General features: G+C 40.8%; 1 protein-coding gene across 7 annotated transcripts in view; it reads left to right on the forward strand.

The window, feature by feature from the left end:
• atp11a (ATPase phospholipid transporting 11A) overlaps positions 1 to 16,984 on the forward strand; it is a 110,617-nt gene that overhangs the window by 61,370 nt on the left and 32,263 nt on the right. For all 7 annotated transcript variants that reach the window (XM_072656754.1, XM_072656756.1, XM_072656757.1 and 4 more), the window contains exons 6-18: positions 224 to 352; positions 1,151 to 1,254; positions 1,602 to 1,652; positions 1,868 to 1,932; positions 3,814 to 3,895; positions 4,732 to 4,882; positions 5,602 to 5,799; positions 6,044 to 6,217; positions 10,709 to 10,875; positions 12,036 to 12,107; positions 13,387 to 13,460; positions 14,351 to 14,454; positions 16,680 to 16,861. In XM_072656754.1, the coding sequence (XP_072512855.1) occupies positions 224 to 352; positions 1,151 to 1,254; positions 1,602 to 1,652; positions 1,868 to 1,932; positions 3,814 to 3,895; positions 4,732 to 4,882; positions 5,602 to 5,799; positions 6,044 to 6,217; positions 10,709 to 10,875; positions 12,036 to 12,107; positions 13,387 to 13,460; positions 14,351 to 14,454; positions 16,680 to 16,861 (1,553 nt within the window). The remainder of the gene's footprint in view (positions 1 to 223; positions 353 to 1,150; positions 1,255 to 1,601; positions 1,653 to 1,867; positions 1,933 to 3,813; positions 3,896 to 4,731; positions 4,883 to 5,601; positions 5,800 to 6,043; positions 6,218 to 10,708; positions 10,876 to 12,035; positions 12,108 to 13,386; positions 13,461 to 14,350; positions 14,455 to 16,679; positions 16,862 to 16,984) is intronic.

The following is a 16,984-nucleotide window of genomic DNA, read 5'->3' on the forward strand; positions in this document are numbered from 1 at the left end:
TAATATTAAAAATAATAATGAAACCACAGCATCAATGTATACTTTTTGGATTCATCAGTAAATATGGTTTACCTGAATGTTTATCATCAGAATTTTAGGACTTTCTCCCTTGTACCAGTGAGCTGCAAGCGAGAAATAATTCCACCCTGCTTTTGTTTGTAGCATCTGCTTCAGTGCTGCTCTTGTTGACACTGTGGTTCGTTTGTCTGGTTTGGTGCTGCAGGTGGGTGACGTGGTTTTGGTGAAGGAGGATGAGACGTTCCCCTGTGACCTCATCTTGCTGTCCACCAGCAGAGACGACGGCACCTGTTTCGTCACCACTGCCAGCCTGGACGGAGAGTCCAGTCACAAGGTGAGTGATCTTCAGCGTGGTCCTACATCACCCACAGTTGGTACCTTTGTTAAAGCAGCATTATACAAGATTAGAATTTCTTTCTCTTGGGCTCCCCCTACAGTGTGGAATGGTGTGGAATTTACGCTTTAAGACACCACTGAAGGACATTTGTACATGCATTTCTGGACAAGCTGAGAGATATAGAACTGGCACTGAGAGTGAAAGAAGCATGCAGGCTGACCTTGTACAGAAATATTACAGGACTGTACACAAATGTGACTCGTTATGCAGTTCTCGCAAGCATTTTTCTGCCTATTTGACAAAAGTTTAATGCAATAGTGCAGAGTAGCGATAATCGAGACGCTATTCTCTGTCTCTCACTAATATAATGCTGCTTTAAAGGTAAAGGTTCTTCACACTCCAGCATATCTTTTAGAAACATGATTTCTTGGATAGTTTCTATGGCCTCGCTTTAAGAACCATTTGTAGCACCTTAAGTTTTAAGAGTGATCCCACACCTTCACATTGAGAATGCCATTAACTTCATTTGTGTGTTTTGGGTCACTGGTGTGTGTGTGTGTGTATGTGTATTTAATTAAGTTGTTGTTGTTGATACTGATGTCTTGGGATTACTACGGAATAGTTTGCGAGAATTGAATCTAAGCGAGTCTTGTAAGTCTTCTTTACAGCTCGTGTTGTGAGTTCATTAGGGAAACAGTGAGAAGTTCTTGGGTTTGTAACTCTCTCTCTCTCTCTCTCTCTCTCTCTCTCTCTCTCTCTCTCTCTCTCTCCCTCTTTCTCTCCCCACACACAAAGACCTATTATGCAGTTCAGGACACCAAGGCCTTTAACACAGAAGAGGAGGTGGACACGCTACAGGCCACCATAGAATGTGAACAACCCCAACCAGACCTGTACAAGTGAGTCATACACACACACACTATCAGACCTCCACAGCTGAATAGCAACCCCAGAGTGAATGCCCCATTCTCTGCAAACCACACACTGCATCTAGCGGAGACACAACTAATGACTCCACACACACACACACACACACACACACACACACACACACACAGCAAACAGGCATCCGCAAACATTTACTTACAGCAGCTGAGCAGCAAATACACACAGTGCAAACACACTTACACACACACACACACACACACACACACACACTTAATAATGTAGAACATTACTAAGATATGTTCTGTACATCTGGCTCTCTACCCCCCCCCCCCCCCTCTCTCTCTCTCTCTGTGTGTAGGTTTGTGGGGCGCATCAATATTTATTTGGACAGAGATGAGCCTATTGCAAGGTAAATCCATATGCAGGAAATTGACTCCTAATTAAAGGGCTTTGTATGTGTGTGTGTGTGCTAGAGAGATTTGATGGGCAGCGTTATCTACTGGAGAGAATCCTAAACTCGGCGTATAACTGAGCAAGCACTTTCTTCTCTCTGTGCTGCAGCAGCCTGCTGCTGTTTCAGACCACCACCTTTTCTGTTGTACTGACTGTGAGCTCCTCTTTTAGACCTCTGGGTTCTGAGAACCTGCTGCTGCGAGGGGCCACACTGAAGAACACAGAGTACATATACGGTAATGCAAAAAAACATACATCTCCAATCATGTTTTTGTTGGAGTAAGTGTTTCTACTGTGCAGTGAAGACTTTCTACTAGATTTTGGAGCACTGCTGTGAGGATTTGATTGCATTAATTTGATTGCGAGTGATCCCAAAAGTACTGGATGAAGCACCTTCCATCATTCTAGAGAACACAGTTCCACTGCTCCACAGCTCAATGCTGGGGGTCTTTATACCTCTCTGGCCCATGCCTGGCATTAGGCATGGTGCCAGTAGGTTTATGTTTATCTGCTCAAGAGAGTCCTGTTCTATTGGCAGTACTTGGGACTAGACAAGCTGTGTGTGTGTGTGTGTGTGCATTTGCACATCTATGTCAGCACTGGGTGCAACTTGCTAAATGCATTCATTAGAATGGGTGTCCAGAAACATTTGGACATATATAATAATGTAAAGTAACCTGCACCCTGCAGTATATGAGCTTCTCTTCTCGTGCAGGCAGCAGTGTGTACTTTAACCACAGAGGAGTCCATCATTTCCTCCTACAAGTGCACGAGGAGTGTCCGGAAAAAGCCCTGCACAGCAGAAATTACAGCTGAGAGAGAGAGAGAGAGAGAGAGAGAGAGAGAGAGAGAGAGAGAGAGAGAGAGAGAGAGAGACTAAGAGAAGATGGGAAAGATAAGAGATGAAGGAAGGGAGGGGGAGAGAGTGGGGTAAGAGAGAGAAGGAAAAGAGAGGAAATAAAGGCAGGGAGAAAACGAAAGAAAAGAGAGAGAGAGAGAGAGGGGAAAAAGGGAGGAGGGAGAGAGAAATGGGAAGAGATGGAGAGAAAGTGAAAGAAAGAGGAAAAAAAGAGTGGAGAGAGAGAGGAGGAGAGAGAGGAGTGTTGGAAAATAAAGAAATTGGGACAGCGATGGAGAGAAAGAGAAAGAATAGGTGAGAGACATAAGAGGTGGAGAGAGAGGGAAGCAAAGAGAGAAAGTGGAGAGAAAAAGAGAGAGTGTGGGAAGTGAAGAGAGTGGAGAGAGAGCGAGACTAAGAGATGAATTAGGGGAAGGGGAGACGAGGGAAGAGAGAGAAGGAATAGAGAGAAAGAGGAAGTGGGGGGAGAAATGGGGAGAAATGTAGAGAAAGCGAAAGAGTGAGGGAATAGGAGAGAGAGAAGTTGAGGGAATATGAGAGATTGAAAATGGCAGAGGGAAAGAGAAAAGGAGAGAGAACGGGAGTGAGAGAGAGAGAGCTGTCATCTGTACTGTAATGTGGCTCGTTAAGTCATCCTCTCACTTCATTCCCACTGTAATTAAATGAGTTGTTCAAGCGACTGTGATCAGAATGAAGTCTTTAATTGGTGAGAGAAAGAGAGAGGAGAGAGAGAGAGAGATATAGGGAGACAGTAAAGAAAAAGAGAGGTAGTAAAAGACAGAAAGAAAGGAAGGCGAAGAGATAGGAATAAAAAGAAAGGAATGAGAGGGAGAGAGAAAGATGGGAAAGAAAGATATAGAAAAAAATAGAATAGAAGAAATAGTGATGAAAGAAAGAGATAAAGAGAGCTAAAGAAAGAGAAAGAGAGAGAGAGTCCTGTACACGAGGCTGTTCTCACTTTTGGAGAAAGGGCTGTTAGCTGTGAGTGTGTGAAACCCTTTGTTTCATTATGGACTGGTCATTAAGCAGCAATTGCTCCACTCTCAGCAGAGGCTACTAGTGTTATGTAATTGTTAATGTTCTGGACGACTCAGGGAGGAACAGTGATGGGTGACCTTGTCTTAGGAGGAATGCATGCAGTACCTGTCAGGACTTGGCTGTAGAGTTCGTAAAACACAACTTGTTTTTGTTTGTTTGTTTGTTTTGTTTTCAGTATCAGTACTTAGCATTTACTGACTTCGCTGCTTCTCTCTTACAGCCGTGGCTATCTACACAGGCATGGAGACCAAAATGGCCCTGAACTACCAGTCCAAATCCCAAAAACGCTCCGCTGTGGAAAAGTGAGCCATGCTTGTTTTCTATGTTTCCTGCTGTATTTTCAGTGTAATTCAATTGTTTGTAGTTTTTTTAGTGTCCTTTACGCGGGACAGCGGTTTCTAATGCTCCTTTGATCTGGTTAGTTTAATGATTTCTAATTCCTTGTGCGAGATGTACACTATTCGATTTCATGAAAAAGTTTGTAGAAGACAGTTAAAAGACGGTTGCTGGGGCGTAATTCAGTGTCACAGAGATTTTTAGAATGGACCTTCTGGACCTGACTCCGCTAATAGCTCTGGATCCATAGCTGACTGCTGTGATCTAATAGATGCTGCGCAGGAGATCTATAGAAACTCAGTTTGAGCTCTAGTGAACTCTGTGGCCTTTAAGACTGCATAAAAGCACACTGACTAAGAACAGATGATTAAAAAAACAACAAAACTTTACATTATTTTTGGCCACATACATCGATTGAGTTGAATTAATGCAAATTAATGCAGTTATTAAAAACCAAGGAAGGATTATTATTATTATTATAGTTATTTCATGTTGTGTAGTTTATACAATTATTGCTGACTAGTTGTTGCTGTTGGTGATTACAGGGTTTAATATATGTGTAGTATAGTATAATATAGTATATGTTGTGTAATATTACAGTATATACTTTGTATTATAATTGTATTATATTTAATTATATTCATTATATTTTATGTTTCATAATTCATTATCTTTAAAAAAACAATATCATAAAGTCTTATTACCCACAGCCAGAAATGTCATATCCGCTAATTCTCGATCATTCCTTTTCTTAACCTCTCAGATCAGAGACAGTGATTATTTTCTGCTTGTTTGTTTGCAGGTCCATGAATGCGTACCTGATTGTTTACCTCTGCATTCTGATCAGTAAAGCTCTGATCAATACCGTCCTCAAGTATGTGTGGCAGGCCGACCCCAACAGAGACGAGCCCTGGTACAACCAAAAAACAGAGACAGAGAGGCAACGGCACATAGTACGTATTCTGAATCAGAAACTGTTTTTCCTATGATGCATGATCTGAGTCTGTCTCTTATCATATTGGAGACGCTAACCTTAAATATAAACTTTTTTTAATGTTCCTGACTCACCACTATAACTTTCTGCAATGCACCTAGATGAACACAGCACCAAAAACTGCATTTTGACATTCCTGCCTCATTGTAAAAACCAAAAACTACATTTCCCATGAAAGCATTTTCCATCTTAGAGGGTCTCTGTAGTCTCAAATCAGAGACTACAGTTTTAAATGAAAACTAGTTTAATATTCTTGCTTAATTATTGAACCAACTTCTTACAGTAGACCTGGACATAGACCACACCAAAAAATATTCCCATGATGCATCTGAGGGCATTTGTCCATCTGAGGAGGTCTCAATTCAGAGACTACATTTTTAAATATAAACTTTTTTAATATTCCTGCTTAATAACAAAGACTTGATACACTTGAACATATGCTACCCCAAAAACTGCATTTCCCATGATACATGTAAATGTGTTTACATCTGCATTTGATTTGACTAAACCCTCTGGAGAGTCTTCTTAATTTGTTTAATGCTTGTTTAGTATTCTTACTTGATTATGAGGGAAAACAATCTGTTTTCAGCAATACACCAGTACCAGTCTCTATGGACTACTATTTATTTATTTATTTATTTATAACTGGTAGTTCTCTTTCTTTTCTTGTTCCCACAGTTAATACGAGCATTCACAGACTTCCTGGCCTTCATGGTCCTCTTCAACTACATCATTCCTGTTTCTATGTATGTGACTGTGGAGATGCAGAAGTTCCTGGGTTCCTACTTCATCTCATGGGACGATGAGATGTTTGATGAAGAGCTGGGCGAGGGCGCTCTCGTCAACACCTCAGATCTTAACGAAGAACTTGGACAGGTGGGGGCCTACTGCCATCCTTTTGTAGTAGAGATACTTTTTTAGAGATACGTTTTTGAGGTTCAGGTGGATGTCATTTAGAGCTGGATCTCTAGTATCAGAAAGTTAGACTTTTGTTAATTGCACTGATTTGGTTATATGATCTGATTTGCTAGAAATGAATGCTATAATTTATCCATAATGCTAACTTAAGTTCCATACTTTCTCCTTGTTTCTATGTGTGATGCTTATGTTTTTCTCTTAGGTGGAGTATGTCTTCACAGATAAGACCGGGACCCTAACAGAAAATAACATGGAGTTCATAGAGTGCTGTGTGGACGGCCATGTGTACGTACCTCATGCCATCTGCAACGGGCAGATCATGTCAGGAGCCTCCAGCATAGACATGATCGACTCTTCACCGAGCGCTGAAAGCAAGGTGGGCCTCTAACACAAAACAGGTGGCTTCATTCATATCGTAGCAGTCTTTCGTCTTGAGTGTTATATCGCAAAGCAGGGGTCACAATGCTTGCAGCTTACTTTCCAGAATGACCAGTGAACCTCAGCATGTCAGCATCTCAGTTTTATATGTAACGCTGATGATGGTAAAACAGTGGTAAACCTGGGGAAAAAAGTTTTACCTTACAATGCCCTGCATGTATTCCTTCTCAAAATGTCTGTAAGTCAATGCCTCAGTCACAATTCATGTATTTAGTGTATTGTGAAATAGACTTCTGGTCACCATTAGCACCACTGTGAACAACACTACTTCTAACAGGTCTCTCTACAAAGGAACACTTCACATAAAAACCAATCTGCATAGGTTAATGCTTTGGCAGTTAATAAAATGGCCGGTCACTCTGCAGTCTGCACCTTGCATTAAGTTCACCCTGCTGTTATTACACTTTGTGTGAATTTGCCATTTCACTTGTTGAACTTTCCGAATGGAAAATGTCAGACCACATTTACATAAAAACAATTATTGTAGGTGTGAGCTACTTCAGCTTGCAGGATGTAAAATAGGATGCATTTGTACCACGTTGTGGTTTCCAACTATTTCTGATGAAAAATCTGAATCAAAAGCTCACATTCGGTGTAAAACTGCATGCATGTATTGGATGTAGGGGAAAGGCCTCCGTCTTTCCACTCTGTGGCCTTCTCAGAAGCGCCCCTAGGCAGTTATTTGCAGGAACAGGCTCCTGTCTCTTTGAATATAGAGACAAATACAACCTTAAATAAAAGCCACGATAACCTTCAAAAACACATACTTTTTAAGGCAGTTCTAGCTGAAGGCCTCCGCATACTTTTTAGCATAATGAAGCTCACGCGGGTGGTTCGAAAACAAACCCACAAAGCTTTTGGATGGACCGTTTTGGATGTTGCAGATGGGTGCTCCAGTACTGCAGGTGGCGCTTTGACATTTTATGGTCATTTTCTGTAACTATTGGAGGAGGACTGCATGCAGTAAAGTACTGCCTCTTTAGAACCAGCCAATCACAGGCTTTTATTTCTAAGAGCCAGACATGCCGAGGCAGTGAATGGGATAATGGTCTGTTGGGCTCTTTGTAATGAAATGTGCAGTTGGTCAGTGTGTTTTAAGCACTGACAATATCCATGATATTCGAAAAAACATATTGCTGTTGTCCAATGAAAACAGTGTATCTCCGTTTTTGTCCGTGTTCAGTTTTCTCCATGGTTTGAACCCTGTAGCTGCGTCTGTAAACTATGTAACTAATTCTGAAAGAATGAACCAGTAGAAATGCTCTAAATGACCTGGAATAAACCATTATTTTACATTGACTTTCATTTAAAGCTAAGACCATTTTTGCCTTCTCCTGTAAAGTCATTATTTTGGAGGTACATGTTTTTCATTGGACAGCGACAATATGATGTATCATGATTAAATTTCATCACTATACAATTAAATATAGTCGTATTGCCCACCTCTACAGATAAATCACTAGATAGTTTAAGATGTTTTCCTGGAATTAATAAAAGACCAGAAAACCCTTTGATTCAGCAGTTGCCTATAGGCTTATGTTAGTATAGTATACCTTTAAAGATCAAGTCAACTGACCAGTTCTCTCATTTTTGATTGGGAATCATATCCTCTTCGTCTATTTGCCAAGTCAAGTCTAGAGATGTTTAGACACGGCTTACAATGAAGTTCCATCGTTTCTTCAGAGTAGGAAAAGATCAGAGTTTGCAGAAACTTATGAATGGCCAGACGAATTTAAACTCAGTACAGTAATCCAGTCCGTCTGCCTTACTGGAATGAGAAATGAACTCCGTCTCTCTGTCCGTGAAAAACGAGCTCATCTGACACGTGACTAATGAACGTGCCCGATTAAGAAAATGGCTTACTCAAGAACTCGCAAATTAAGATCGTGTCCATTCCTCCACGATTATGCTTTTAAATGTGCTTATCTCATGAGAAGGTTACATCCTGACTCATCTTTTAGCTGAGGAATTCTCTGTCTGTCTGACTGCTCCATTATCTGCTAATGGAAGTTTAAAGGTAATGGATCCACTCCAGTTAGAGTGTGTGAGAAAGGTTTTATAATTGTGTTTGTACACTGCCAACATTGTACACAGTGGTGTGAGGTATTCACACTGTGTACAGAAATGGACAAAAGTACAGGCAAAATTCAGGGTCCAATGTGGTGGTCCAGGAAGGCCGCTTTGTGCTGGGGACCCGTTCCCTGATGACGGACTGCTGCTGCTTGTTAGGAAGGCGCTCCCAGCAGCTTTAAAAGCTCAGCTCTCTTCGGCACAAGAGAGAGAATGCTAGCCTCTCAGCTAAGTAATGGAAGTCAATGGAGAGGATGTAAGCCTCCCGGCTACGCAGTGAAAGCCAGTGGAGAGGAGGCTAGCCTCCCAGCTAAGCAGTGAAAGCCACTAGAGTGGACGCTAGCCTCTTGCCAAAGCAGTGAAAACCAGCAGAGAAGGTTTAAGCCTCCCAGCTAAGCAGTGAAAGCCATTAGAGAGGATGCTAGCCTCCCAGCTAAGCTTTAAAAGTCAGTAGAGAGGACGCTAGCCTCCCGGCTAAGTAGTGACTTAAGTCCTAGTTAAGCAGTGCCAGAAGCAAGGCCACTAGTCTCCCGGCTAAGCAGTAAAAGCCAGTAAAGAGGACGTTGGCCTCCTGGCCATGGAGTCGAGAGCCACCACTTGGGTCGTTCTGATGAGCGGCTCTAGCCTGAGGTAGACCAGATGGTTTTCGAGAGAGTGGGTGTTGGAGGGCTCCTTTATATCCTCTTCCATGTGACATATATTTTTCCTAATTGCTTTTATTCATTCACTGATACCTCTGTAGGGTCATGGAAGGACACAGCCAGGTGATCATGTGTCATTAGAGAGACCTGTGTAGCCACAGAGCACAAACAAGGTCGAATATCTTTGGGGTGTGTCTGTGGTGTCGTACATGCTCTTCTTGTAATTGAGTTCTCTCTTAGTTAAGAGTGGAAAATCAGAGACAATAAGATGATACTCTTAACAACTGCTGGTCAGGTCAGCTGCAGGAGATTTGTGCTCATACAGAGTGGGGCTGATTGCACCCCTACTTGTTCTGGTTAAAGACTGTTATTGGAACATAATGTTTGATCCAAAAATGTCCAGACACTTTTCAGTAACTAGGGTCCAACAAGTCTAAGAGCACTGTATATACTGTGTGTTTGTAAACATACACACATACGTACATACATACATACAGTACCTTGGATTGAGCTTCTTGACTGGGCAGTAAGTTTATTTGTTCAGTAAAATGCTTATATTAGAATAAAGTTATGTTTTTACATCACTGTGTTTGTTAAAACATCTCTATGAGAGTTTAGGATTATTACATTACATTCATGTGTTTATGTGTTTTCATTTGTGTTATCATCCAAACCCTGGTTTAGTACATCAGTGTTTCATCAGGTGAGCTAATGATGGAATTGAACATCCAGGAGAAATCATGGAACCAGGTTCTGCAAACTAGCTCACAAGATCCCAACTAATTTCTTCAAAATGAGAATTTTTTTTTTACTTCTTACTGTATTTATACAGTATTTATGTTTACCTGCATCTGTTCTAATATGATCTGGAGTTTTCCCTAGTAAAAGCTTTCTTATTGCTGAAATCAGTGGCTTTAAATTATGTGCTTAGGTGGCCATACATTCTTCATATATATATGAATATATATATAATATTGTATATTCATTTTTCACACCTTGAAACATTTTTTATTTTGCCAGTTTGCTTTCTGTGGAGTTCAAATTGCCAAAATGCATGCAATTGTTTTACATTGACTTCCATTAAAAATAAAGAGGATTTTTTTTATCCTCTACTATATATTTTTTAGTTGTAATACGTCCCAGTGCCTTTCAAGTGACTTTCCTGTGTTATAGTTCATATTCATGTTTTTGTGCACTAAGCTATAGAACTGTAGTATCAGTAAATGAATCTGCTCGGCCAGTGGAATCAATAGAAATGTTCCAAAGTGACTTGGAATAAAATCTTTGTACACTGACATCCATTGAAATTTAATTCAGTAAAATTGCCTTTTTGAAGATATGGTGTTTTTCTGATGTATCTATTAAAGATTCCGGTGCTTTCCAAGGCACTTTCCTGTGTTACAAATCCATCCTAGTGTTATCATGCACTAAACTATAGTATCAGTGAGTGATACTGCTCAGCCAGTGTAATTAATAGGTACTATTCTGCATACATAATTTAGACTGTTCTAAACTGTGCCATTTGCTGTGTTGTAGGAAATAAGCTGCTGCATCTTTACCACATGACCACATACTACACTTCAGTCTGTGAAGAGTCTCTCTTACTTGTAATAGTGTTAGACTATAAGATTCTGAACTCTGTGTCTGCGTGTGTGTGTGTGTGTGTGTGTGTGTGTGTGTGTGTGTGTATGTGTGCGTGCGTGTGTGTGTGTTCTCAGGAGCATGAGGAGCTGTTTTTCCGGGCGCTGTGTTTGTGTCACACAGTGCAGGTGAAAGAAGAAGAGACGGTGGATGGCATCAAGAGAGGAATTCACCAGGGTAAAGCCACGTCCTTCTACATCTCCTCTTCTCCTGACGAGGTGGCGCTGGTGGAGGGCATGAAGAGGTGAGGCAGCACACACACACACACATCTACACACAGCGTCAAACGCACATAAATAATGCATACACACTATGATGCAGGACTACAGCGCTACATGCACACACAGCATGTCTAGTCTTAGACAGAAAACAGGGTCTACTGCTCTTTTTTCTTAGATCCATTACACACAGGCAGTCAGACAAGACAAAAGTCAGGCCTCAAGATGACTGCGTCTGTGTTTTTAAGCACTGTGATGTATTTTTTACCCTTGAGGGATGTCATACAGTGTCAGCTACCAAAGTTACTTGTTAACCATGTACATAGATCCAGTACAAAAACTTCCAACGGGAAACATTTATATGCTTTCATATGTGTTACATTTGTAGGAAGGGGGGAGTTGTGTACACTGAATTTGAAGATCCCAACAACCGTTAGTTTAGTTCCCCTTTATGTGGGAACTCTGAGTGGTCCAGTGAGAGAGCACAATTGGCCTTGCTCTCTCAGACGTGGATTGATGGCACTTCCTCTTAGTGAGATGTTGGTCAACATAGGTGTCTCATAGCTGTTGAATAGCTGTTAGCTTTCCTCCAAATGTGCTGGTTGAAAAAAGGTGTGGCTGGCTTCACATGTGTCGGAGGAGATAGTAGTCCCCCTCTTAGTGTTGGAGGCTATGCCTAGTAATGGGGGAGTTCACATGAACGGAGAAATTGGGTAGAAAATGGGGTCGAAGTAATAAATCATTTAAAACCATTTTTTTTTAGGGTGCACGTATTTGTCACTGTACAGTGTACACTGTACAGCGAAATGTGTCCTCGGCATTTAACCCATCTGGTAGTGAACACACACGCACACACTGACTGAAGCCCTGTATGTTCCAAACAGCACAGGTTGGGGAAATGAGGTTGAATTAGAAAATAAATGAGAAATAAATCATTTAAAATGTTTAAAGCCCTTCACTTTCAACCAGCACAGGTTACCGCAGTTACTGAATGAGGTCTTACAATTCAGATTCCACAATAAGTCCAGGGTTTAATGGGTTAAAGCTTCACCAACATATTAGACACACACACACACACACACACACACACACACACACACACACACACGTATAATGAATATATATAATCATTATACATCCCTACTGATTATTCTCACCATCCATACTCTCTCTCTCTGTCCCTCAGACTGGGCTTCACCTACCTGAGACTGAAGGACAGCCACATGGAGATCCAAAACAGAGAGGATGAGATTGAGAGGTAAGTGTGCTAATATCCAGTGTGTGTGCTGTTGTTTGTGTAATAGTGTTGTGGTGGAACTGGATGTGATGAAGGCCACGACATGAGCAATAAAGCAATAAAGCTGTCTAGACACACTGCTAATTACTGGGGGTTACCTGGGCGGTAGGAACAGGTGGGTGGGTGTGTTTGGTGTAAACATGCAGAAGTGTGTGGGAACATGTGTGTGTGTGTGTGTGTGTGTGTGTGTGTGTGTGTGTCCTTCGCTCCCCAACTCTAGAGGACAAAGTGCATGTCTGGAACTGGTAATTAGTTCAGCAACATGATGCCCTACAGATGAATGTATGAGGGGTCACACTCATATACACACACACACACACACACACACACACACACAGCCAGAGTTTTCATCACATATCTCAGAGGGACATTATTTTCTAGACATCACCACCTGTCCGTGTGTGTGTGTGTGTGTGTGTATGTGTGTGTGTGTGTGTGTTTGTGATGAATTGACCCTGTTTCTCATTTCTCATTGGCGGCAATGGTGGCTCAGCGGTTAAGGTGAAGGTTAGGGTCAGGCTTATGGTAGGTTTAAATTACAGTGAGTAGGATTTGGACTAATGTTAATCTTTGGGTTATTTTTGGTTTGGGTTGGAGTTGATGAGGGTTAGGATACGGGTTATTTAGGTTATGGCTAAGAGTAGGGTTAGTGGTGTCCAGGCCAGATTTAAGGTTTAGTGTTAATGTTTTGGTTTAGATTAGGGCTACGTTTAGGTTGGGGTTAAGATTATGATTAGTAGGGTTTAGGTTGGAGTTGAGATTAGGGTTAGTACGGTTAAAGTTCGAGTTACGATTAGGTTAGGGTTAATAGGGTCAGGCTTAGGTTTAGATAGAGGTTAGGGTTAGTAGGGCTGATATTAGGGTTGGTAGGGTTAAGACTAAAATAAGTTAAGATTATGGTTAATAATGTAAGAGTAGGTTTAGATTGGGATTAAAAACGGTTGATTTTAGGGTTAGTAAGGTTAAGATTAAGATAAGGTAAGGGTTAAGGTTATGGTAAATCGGGGTAGGTTTGGATTGGTGTTAAGAGTAGGGTTGATTTTAGGGTTAGTAAGGTTAAGGTTAAGATTAGGTAAGGGTTAAGGTTAGGGTTAATCAGATCAGGGTAGGTTTAGATTGGAGTTAAGAGTAGGGTTGAGTTTAGAGTTAGTAGGGTTAGGTCATGGCTAAGATTAGGGTTAGTAGGATTTAGGTTGGAGTTACTTATTACATATAATAAAACATGTCTGTGTGTTTCCAGGTTTGAGCTACTTGAGGTGTTGAATTTTGACTCTGTGAGAAGGCGAATGAGTGTCATTGTCAGGTCCAACTCAGGTAAGAAAGCTTAGTCTCATTAAAAATGCACTTCAGAATGCACTTCACTGTTTAATATCAAACAGATCTAAAAATACCTGAAAAGGTACTGTTCATTTTTTATATGGCACACATGACTACTCAAATCAACAGATTTTTTAATTAATTAGGAATACATCAATGTAGGAATTGAATACGTCAGTGTAGGGCAGATGTATGATATATTATATAACATTTATAAAAAAAAATCTGACCAAATTCTGCCTAAATGTTCTGCTCTTGTGGAGTCCAGTAAATATAGCAAATATCCATTATTAAATATCAAATATTGATCAAAGCTTTTTAAATTCCTTAAATACCTAAAACACTGGTTTATTCATTAACAAGCAAAACATGTTATTTATTAAATCATCTAATTATATTGCTTGACAACTGTATTCTACTTAACTGTGTTAAGCATACAAATTATTTATTGCTGTTATTATTAATAATAAAACGTCTCGCAGCTTATTGCTTTATTATCCTGTTGTATTATATACTGTATTTGATTAATGCAGAGATAGAGCAGATGTGCTAGTGGGCTCTCTTTGATATCCATTTATTTTCACAAATAGGCCAAGCACCTTCACTGAAGTGGGTCAGTGTGTGGCTAGCATGCTAATGTGACCTACATGGTACTGACTTTAAACAGAGCTGAGTAATCAAAACACAGGACAGTACATGTATTACAGAAGTCAGTATTTAGGTTATGTAGAGACAGAGTGGGGTAAGTGACATTAAGCTGAATAATCAGATCTTATTAATGATGCTTTAGTGTTGGTGAATCACTTGCTAATTCTGGTCTGCTGTGTGTTTGTATTTTGCTCTGCTGTCTGTTTGAGGCTAATTGTTTGTATTTTTGTTGATCTCAGGGGAGTTGTACCTGTTCTGCAAAGGTGCCGACTCTTCCATTTTCCCGCGGGTCATCTCAGGGAAAGTGGACCAGGTCCGGGCGCGAGTAGAGCACAACGCTGTGGTGAGCAAAAAAGAAAAGAAGAAGAAAAAAAAAAAAACTACGAAAAGTTCCTCTTTTATCATTTTTGCCCGAAGAAGCTATTTATAGCCTGTACCTGCACACATAACCACAGCAGAACCTTTAAGAACCTTGCAGCGCTTTGTTTTTATGGAGGTGGCGTTTTTGCTTATTTGGGAAGTTTGTGATGTACAAGGGGCAAATATAGGCTTAGTTAGTTCCTACAAAGGAAAGCACAGAGCAGTGTCGTATACTTAGGTTTTTGCAAGTGTTGTAGTTTTGTTTGTATTGAAAGTATTGTCCTTAAATCTTTTCTATAAGAAGCTGCTGACTAATTTGTATAATTTATAATACATTGATTCCGTCATCCGAATCCCTGCGTCTGTACTTTACAAAGACACTAGTTGTCTCCGATGTTTGAGATATAAAATACAGAGTAATTCCTTTAGAGTACTCATAGGTGTTTTGGTGGCAAAGATAATTAAATCTCGGCTAGGGTTCACGCAAAGGCGTGTGGGAGACTTCATGCGGGAGACACCAGGTTCTTTGGTCTGATGAGACCGAACAGAGCTTTTTTGGCAATCAGACTAGAAGCTGTTTTCCGGACACCAATCACTGCGCATCACCACAAACACACCATCCCCACCATGTAACTTGGTGGTGTCAGCATCAGTTTAATTCCTTCAGGGTAGTCGGGGGGGTGTCGTGATGGCCTCTCTCACTCTTCTTGAGGCACGACTACTTAGTTTGTGATGACGGCCTGCTTTAGACAGATTTACACATGAGCCATATTCCGTCAGTTTTTTAATGATGGATTTACCTCAACCTGTTCAGTGACTTTATTTATTATTCATTAAAACAGTGAGTGTTTTGCCAGGGAATAAAACACTCTATCTAGTTAAAATTACTTACAATTCTTTCAACTTTCAATCTTCAAATAAGAAATATTACATATTTAGCATTTAAAATGATAACAAATGAATTCACTTGCCAACATAAAATTTTTTGCAGTGAAGCAGTGTGTGTGTGTGTGTGTGTGTGTGTGTGTGTGTGTGTGTGTGTGTGTGTGTGTGTGTGTGTGTTTTTTCCCCACCTGTAGAGAGCAACACCAGTTGTGCTCTCACAGGCTCTGGCTGCAGATTGCGGACAGATTGACCCATGATTCGAACCTCTGGTTCTCGGGATATATTATTTTTAGTGTTTTCATTCTTTTTTTCCCACATGTTGTTCTCTCTCAGGCTCTGGCTTCTGGAAATTGTTTGCAGCTCAGTTGCCGTTAGCGGCGACGCTGACCAACACATTTGTTTGCCATAGTGAGTGTTTTCCTTGGATAGGGGGACAGATACAGTAGAATGGAACCTCATGTTAGCTATCATGCTAATGTGATCTACACTCAAACTGCAAAGTGTGACATTTGCTGGATGCTTTAGATGATTTTGAGTCAACAGCTGTAAAAACATTAAAAGCCTGATTTCATTTTAAGGGAAGCAGAAGCAGAACAGAACAAAACAAGCTTGGTCGGGTTTAAAAGACACTCTTTAATCGTAGAGTAGCAGCAATCATTAATTATAGATCCTGTTACTTTATGAATGAAACTTAAATACCTCCTGAAACTGTAATGGTGTGATATTTTTGGAAAATAGTGAAATATTGGATTCTGTCTCTTAGATCTGCTTTCAGGCCTGTGCTCTCTATAAACAGAACAGAAACCTGATCTCAGGTCAGCACCCCTTTAGGTCTCAGTGTATATCAGTGAATACAGTCAGGTTTGACCCACATATGCTGATGTGAAACCACTGGAAGCAGCGTTGGGATTTTGACCCGTTCTCCTTTCCACTCTCTTCCTGCACAGTTGTTGACAGATTTGGACCGGGCCTATTGCCAGAGCCCCACTGGCAAGGGGTGACATAATTTTGGATGCGGCTCAGTTGCTGTTAGCGGCAGCGCTGACCAACACATTTGGTCACCATAGTGAGAGTTGTTGTTGTTGGGATTTTCTTTGATAGCGGGACAAATACAATAGAATTGACCATCATGTTAGCTAGCATGCTAATGTGACCTACACTTAAGCACTGAATGGGTGCTGAATGAGAACGATCTCTTCAGATTTCATGTGGCTAATATGAGGCTTGAAATATAGTCATTTCTGCAGCTGTAGATGCATTACAAATAAATGTCTATGCTCAGGAGAATAATTAAGGTTCTTGTTTCTCTCTCTCCCCTTTCAGGAGGGGTTACGGACCCTTTGCGTGGCCTACAAGAAGTTGAGTCGGGAGGAGTACGAGCAAGTGTGTCATCTCCTCAACAGCGCTAAGCTGGCCCTCCAGGACCGGGACAAGAAGCTGGCAGAGGCTTACGATGTCATAGAGAGGGATTTCATCCTGCTTGGAGCTACAGCCGTCGAAGACAGGTGAGTCTTGACTCGATGAATCCATGAATCAAATTATGAGTTTGATTCTGAATCGACTTTAGTGTTTTGTGCCAATTAATTTGTCCCACACTACTGTTTTTTAATATGACTGGTTGACTTGGG

The sequence above is a fragment of the Salminus brasiliensis genome, chromosome 15 (genome assembly GCF_030463535.1).
Source record: "Salminus brasiliensis chromosome 15, fSalBra1.hap2, whole genome shotgun sequence".
Taxonomy (NCBI): domain Eukaryota; kingdom Metazoa; phylum Chordata; class Actinopteri; order Characiformes; family Bryconidae; genus Salminus; species Salminus brasiliensis.